Raw genomic sequence first — 7,709 nt, forward strand, 5'->3', positions numbered from 1 at the left:
AAGAAAAACAAGAAAGGAAGAAGAAAAGAAAGAGAGTCAGAGAGTGCTTGTTGCAGAGGACAGACTTTAGTCAATATGAAAAGCTTTTGAAGCAATTACAATCATGATGGAGATGTCAAGAGCTTCAAGAACTTTCTTAGAGAGGAACCTTGTCTGTTTCAGAAGCTTTTATATAGGAACCATGTGGTTACTTGTTCGCTAGCAGTGGCGAATCATATAAAAACGTTAGCGACACCGTATTACGACCGTTTGCGAATTCTTACGAGTGTTTTGCGAACGTTTGCGAATGTTTGCAACTGTTAGCGAAAATACAAATTCGCAAAGGTTCGCAAAGAAATTTTGAACATGTTCAAAATTTCTTTGCGACAAGAAAAACTGTTTGCGACAATAAAAACCGTTTGCGAACTTTCTTGCGAATGTTAACGAACCTTTTGCAACCGTTTACGAACCCTGGCGAATTCCCAAATTCGCTACATTCGCAAACGTTCGCCGCTCAGTGAGATACCCCCTTTAGCGATTTTAGTGGCACTTCAGTGAACTAAGATGTTTGAAGATTTAACGACCCCCACGAAATTTTCAATTCATTGGCTAAATATCATGTTGGGGCATTAAACATATGCTCCTTCGTTGTATCAATATTGGGCTAAAGAGGGTGTACGCGAACTCAGGAAAAAGGAGAAATCTTTGTGTGTTTTACTTTTATAATATCTTTTTAAATAAGCAAAATATACGAAGCAACGTGAGTACACGGCTCGTGGATGCTATTTAGAACGGAATCTTGGTGCGGTTTATGAATGTGGATGGGTATGTACCACAAATATGTAGGTCTTTGAATTACCATAATATCTGGAGTTTGAGTAGAGTTAGGCGTTATATTAAAATGACACATGACTCACTGCTGTTAGGGCCTTAGCTAAATATCGTTTAGGTTATTGCAAATCCCTGCTCAATAGAATCACAAATGAGAATTTGAGTCGTCTTCAATCCTCGCAGAACAAAGCTGTCAGACTTCTATACATGGCATGTAAATATTCCAACTTCCCCCTAAATAGCTCAATTTCACCTCCTCAGAATACCCAAAGAATTCAGCCTAAAATATTAACTATTATCTTTAAATTCATTCATGAAGAATCCCAACAAGACATTATTGAACTACTCCGTACCCTTCATTCCCCCACTATTGGCAAATAGATCACCAACTAGTAATTCATTGTTCAGGGTTCACGGAGCATTGAAGATTCCATCGATTTGTGTAATGCTTAGAAATATGTCAAATTTATTTTTGTCTTTGTGTATCACTGTCACTTTAGTATGCCTCATATTATGTTAAATTGCTTACATTGTATAGAGTGTATGATAACACTTTTGCTTCATTTTTATTCCAATAGATAACGTTCCAGCTGGCAAAAGTGTAAGATGGTATATTGTAGGCAGTGACCATTTACAAATGACTCTTCCATTTTTCAGAAGAAAAAAAAATCGCTTTACATGATACTCACCTGTTAAAACTGGGACTGGGCAGTTGATGAATATACTGCAAACCAAACACGCTATCAAAACCGTCCGTAAAGGCATTGTGATCCTGCATATGAGCGCTACAAGTCTCGTGGTATAAATTCCCTAGTTTGTTGTGTGTAAATATACCGTCCCCTCTAGCACGAGGTAAAATCTGACAGTACAGTAAATTGGGCTCCAATGTGTGAGCAAGTCAAAACTCGGGCACAAAAGCCTACGATTCCGCTTTACATCGCAAAGAGCAGGGAGAAGTGGTCCGCCTCACACCCATCTGGAACGCATGGGAGACTATAGCTAGCCCAGCCGAAAAGGGCTACCCAGCCCTTTCTCAGAGTGAAATGAAATGAAATAAGATGTTCGCGTTTGCGCGTGAATATTGACTTGCACCAACTATTCTGAATGGTTGTTCGTTCATTCAGTCAGCCGAAATTCATTCGTGTTTATATCACTTGCAACCAACAAATTAGTCTGAGGGCAAAAGAATCCTCGGGTTCATTGTCAATGACAGCTTACCCTACAAGGTTCCGTTGAATAATGCAGGTAGCCAGTGGTTGGTCTGCTTTTTAACAGAACGCTGAGAAGCGAGCACTTTGCAGCACGTCAAAGCTCGTTTGTTTACGTCTCGACACTAACTACTCCCCCATCGGGACGCGTATTTTTTTCCCGTAACACAGCGAGGCAGGAAACCAATGGGCTCATTAATATTCATGATGTAGCAATCTTTGCACATGCGCGCTACCTTTACCAAAACTCCTGTTGTTCATAAATATACATGAATGGTGCTCGAGCATCGGAATAGCATGGCTGGGCCATTCTCAGATTAAGTGTTCAATTCCATGTGAGTAAAACCGAAAAATCAACCTCAAAGTAATATGTTCAAAGATGTGTTTTCGGTAACTTCAAAACCGGTCAAATACGAAACAAAAAGTGGAACATTCTAAATGATGGCCATTCATTGAGTAAAAATGAACTGAAATAGAGCATCATATATGATTTTTGATCACCAATCAGATACGTTACCGCAAATTTACATGTTGTAATGGACTCCTAACTTTGACTTAAATTTATTGTTTTGATCCAATTTCTGTTCAAGAAAAGACATCTGTCCCCCCTAAAGATATTGGGGTTTTTCAAGAGGTAAAGATGTTGTCATCCCTTGCTAATTGGTAGAAATTATATCTGTGTGGTAGGTTGAAATATGTTTTTTGCTGAAATGAAATATAACCTTAAGATTCACTTTGTATTTTTAGCAAATTTCGCTTACAAATAAAGTTTCGAATCCCACAAATCATGCAAAGGGAACGATCCGATCTGGAATTTCCACAGGAAACAAATATGAATTGCTTTCCTGGGGAAATAAGTATTGAAAAACATCTAATCACCTTTGGTAACGTATCTGGTAAAATATAAGTAATAATTTTAGTTGTGTATGAATTAATAAATATAACCTGTTTAATTATTTACCTCATGAATTGATGTAAAAATGAATGATGTAAGCCCAAATTAACCATTTTAAACATTGTACGTAATATTTAAACTATGAAATGTAGTGGAAAAGAGCCCTAAATGTGAAAGCTGAGTTCTTCATTCACAGAATATTCTCATCTTACGTCTGAATGTATTTATCCATCTGACTATGAATATTCATTAAGTTTTGATGGATAACGCAAACAAGGTTTAAAAAATATTTTTTTGCAGGCACTTAGAAGGAAGTAGGTACAGTCTCTATGAACTCGATATGCTAAACAGTTGTTTGACCTATGGTAACGTATTTGGCTCATACCTTTTAATGAAAATGAATAAATAATTGTTCAACTCATCAATGAATCTTGAGTAGTTCTTCATATGTTGAAAAACACTAGAATAGATATGCAACAGAACACTGAAACTTTTCTCGGAAGCGTTTCATAAACTACTTTTTACTCTTTCGAAGTTTGGTAACGTATCTGGCGTATCGTAAATGAATCTGTCGGTGAAGTTACAGAGCAATTTCTACTGAATATTGTTCATTTGAACATAACTTTAATTTTCTGTGGAAGCGTCATTCTATGCAGAATTGTTTTATGAACACTTTGTTTTACATAACATTATTTGTCACCGTGGGTGCCCTGAATTATACGTAACGTATCTGCTAAATCTGAAAAGCAAAAAACTGATATGCTGAATCTTAGCTTCGTCTTGTAAAATAAACCTTCAAAGTTGTTGCATAGAATATGAAAGTGGCTGGCTTTTATAGAATAGAACTTTGGAGTTTATGAGCACACAACGATTTGTTTGTAAAAACATTTACGACCTCTTTTCAGCATTTTGATTATGTGGTAACGTATCTGTCGGAAAACTTGGCATTAAGTTGTGAGACACTGACGCAGAAAGAAAAATCATGTGGAAGTGTTGCTCTTTTTCACCTCTCTGTCCTTTTGGTGTAAGAATATAATCCTGAGGTCCAACAAAACGATGCATGTAATGTGTAGGGATTAATTTTGACCAGATTTGATCCCCAGAAAGCACAAGACCAATGAGCAAAATTCGGTCACGTATCTGGGGTAACGTATCTGTGGTAACGTATATGGTCGATCATATTATTATGAGAGCGATATCTACCAAATATTTCTCACTTGTACTAAACTTTAATGTTGAATCGATGAGTCATTCCGAGGAGTAATGTATAATATACAATTTGTCTGACATTGCAATATCTGTCGCAGTGGGTGGCGTGAAAAGTATGTAACGTATCTGTCCAAATAAAAGTGTAGAAAACCGATATTTCAAACATTGTACCGTATTCTCAATAAAGAGCTGTTGCACAAAAAAATCTAAGTACTTGCAATGTATGAAGTATATCCTCAGGGTTTCATATACACAGGGTCATTGCATAGTCTTGTTATTTTCGCAATGCTGTAACACTAAAGAAACTGGTAACGTATCTGGCGGTGAACTTGGCGACAGGTTTCAAAAGGCTATAAAAAAGAAGTCAATAAAAATTTTGGAACTTTTTGAGTATTGTGATTAGCACATATGATATGCTCATCGTCCATGAAAAGGATATTTGGAAAGTGTGTTTATGGACGGAGAGGAGCAATAAAACATAATTCTGAAATAGCCGGCGACACTGCGTTTTGGGGGTCTTAACGAAGTTTAACAGCAAAATTTTATACAAAAAGGCAGACAACCGCTTTTGATCGTGTTTATTTTTTACAAATAAAGTCCTCGTGATATATTATAAACATTTAAATAGTATCTAATAGGTTTCAGGGAACCGCAAACTGTCATGGAATGTCGGCGACACCAAAATTCCGTATTTGAACGCTTTTACTGAGAATGGGCCGGCTGCATGAACTCATAACTGGGAGGCTATATGTATGCCTAACAAAACATGATTTATGCACTGACATAGCAACGCACCTGGCTCTTTGCATAACGCAATGAATCACCTTATGTTCTTCTTTCTAAGCCCCCCAGTTATGGCCGACATGAGTTACAAATACAGTGTTTTGAAACTGAATGCATATAATCATGAAACATACACACACATACACATTCGTCATACAAATAGCTCTCTCTCTCTCTCCCTCTCTGTCTCCCTCTTTCCGCGCCAACCCTCCAACCTCTGATACCCCTTCTTTCTCCCCGTCTCTCACTCTGAACTCTGACTCTCCTTGCATGGTCCTATAATAAAATGAAGGCATGTATTGGTTTAAGGAATAGACCTGTTTACTAATTTTATGCATACCTCTTGAACAGAAGTTTCTCTTGACGACTCAAAAGCTTGCCCGAGGCTTGCCTGACATAGCAACAAGTAATGAATGCAAAATGGATTCCATCCATAGAGATGCCATTATGCATAGCATGTGCACTAAATAGTTGGAAACTAAGGATTCTGGAGAGAAACATGCATACATTGAAATACATTAACAAGTCTATTTTAGAGTGTAAAAAAGAAAGAAAGAATGTAAGAAAGAAAAATTGAGGAAAGAATATTATAATCATATCACATGTCACATTTCACTTTCAATACAGAATAGAAGACAAGTGAAGGAAAATTATATCAATTAAAGAATAATGAAATTCCGTGTTTTTTTTTCTTAAATTCCAGGGAGTGTGACATATTCTCCAACTTGCTGAACAATATGGAACTACAAAGCAACACCATTTCAACAGCAATAACAAGAAAATTACATTTGCTGGACCAATGTCAATACTTTAACCTTCATGGCCATGCAAATTATAATTTAATATACCCCTGACATCACTGATGACATAACCACACAAACCAATAAAGATACCGTGCAACATCTGCAATGCACGTTCAATCTGCAATTTAATGTAAACATAATATATAAACATTTGTTATATATGTCTCCATTGTTATAACTCTTCTTTCATCATGAACTGATTACGATGTTTGAATTTGTCTTTTTTTATTGGGTAGGGTTATAAAACCATAAACGCCACCGATAAAATCACAGTCGCTCTCAATTACAATCTAACAGGAGCAGTAGGGTAGTACGACTCCGTAACAGCTGATTACTTACGCATCGTATCCATTGGCAACTGCGGGGTAACTGCAACAAGGGGACTTACGATGATATATGTCGCATGGGGGCGCTGCTAGCACAAAAACGAGCGTATGAACCCCCACTTTTCATTGTTTTCCTGGAATTAGTAAGCCTTTTTCTACAATTTGGTCAAGTTTCGTGAAAATGACATGGTTTTTGCATGTACAGCATAAGTTTTATGAACCTTGTCCTTTAGCTCACCCCTAACAGAAAACGTCGATGAGAAGGATTTAAGAGATTTCGGTGTTTTCTGCCGCGTGAGGGCGCTGCTTGCTCAAGAATGAGAGTGTAAACCCTAACTTTAAAACCTTTTCCTCGTTTTGGGTACCTTTTTCTGTCATTCTTGCGAATTTGGAGAAAATAATATCGTGGATTTTAAAAGAATTATGGGATTTAAGTTTGTCATTGGAGATTTCGTTGCCAATCATGGTCTTGATCCTGTAATGCTATCATTTATTTTTGGTAAAGGACGGCAGATTAGTCCCGTAGGAGAAAAACAAGCACATGAACCTATTAGACCAGGAGCTGGCTGCTGGTCAATTTACCCCATCAAGCCCAAAAGGTTTGACCCCTCAAAGTTACTGGGGCCACCCCCCTCATTACAAAACTGGGCGTCAGCCTGATACCTGAGGGCGGGGTCGTCCCCCAGGGACCCCCCAAAATGGCCCCCGGCGGGTGTAATTTACCCCATGGAGCCCATGGACCAAACCTGGTCTAAAAGAATGGCCTAGGGGTGTACATAATAAAAATATAAAAACTGACAAAATATCTGGTCGGGAAAGGGGTTGCCAGACCGTCCCCCCCCCCCCCCCTGGGCCCCCCCTGGCGGGTGTAATTTACCCCACGCAGCCCATGCACCAAACTTGGTCCAATGAAAGTACTATGGGTGTACATAATGAAAATATAAAAACTGACACGATATCTGGTTAGGAAAGGGGTTGCCAGATCCCCTCACCCCCCCCCCCCCCCCCCCACCACCGCCCATTAAGCCCCTTCGTGGGTTTAATTTAGCCAACAGCACCCATGGATCAAATTTGGCTGGGGGAAAGTAGGCCCCACTATGGGTGTGCAAAAAGTAAAGATAAAAGCTGACAAAATATCTCACTTACAAAGAGTAATCAAACATATCCCCTACCTTTGCTACCCCCCCACCCATTCTTTAGTGTGAAGGGCCTATACGGTTTGGAGAGGTATGAATGAGCGTGTCATAGAAAGTAATAAATGGAACTTCTTGAATTAAGATGAAGTTATGACAACAGAAGCATTGTGTGTGTACATATATCCACATGCCCCATCCCACTCCCTCCCCCCAAAGAATGGAGTTATCGATATCTACACTAGAAACATACTCAGACAGTGCAGACCTTTGCCAAGCAGCTCATTTCCACCCATCCACACATGCTAAAAACTGCCAAATTTCCCATATAAAAGCCTTTTGCTCTTAAATGCCATCAACTTCCAGCTGTGTGGTAGTGCATTATACCTTGAGCACATGCCTTTACCTTTAGTGCGCATGTATGCAAACCTCAAATTCATGCAGCTTGAACTCCCAATTCCATTGATCTCATCTGCCATAAGGTAAAAATCATCAAAATTTCATAAAGATTCCCGGATCACTACCAAAATTTATATTTATCA

General features: G+C 38.6%; 1 protein-coding gene across 1 annotated transcript in view; it reads right to left on the reverse strand.

Annotated features, from left to right (window-relative positions):
* LOC139735415 (hyalin-like) overlaps nucleotides 1-2,063 on the reverse strand; it is a 50,903-nt gene extending 48,840 nt beyond the window's left edge. Inside the window, exon 1 of the mRNA XM_071646167.1 lies at nucleotides 1,500-2,063. Within this exon, the coding sequence (XP_071502268.1) occupies nucleotides 1,500-1,575 (76 nt within the window). The 5' untranslated portion in view covers nucleotides 1,576-2,063. The remainder of the gene's footprint in view (nucleotides 1-1,499) is intronic.
* Between the last annotated feature and the right edge of the window lie 5,646 nt (nucleotides 2,064-7,709).

Source organism: Diadema antillarum, unplaced genomic scaffold (genome assembly GCF_040938485.1).
Source record: "Diadema antillarum isolate AM-2024a unplaced genomic scaffold, OU_Dant_1.0 seq00000577_RagTag, whole genome shotgun sequence".
NCBI lineage: Eukaryota > Metazoa > Echinodermata > Echinoidea > Diadematoida > Diadematidae > Diadema > Diadema antillarum.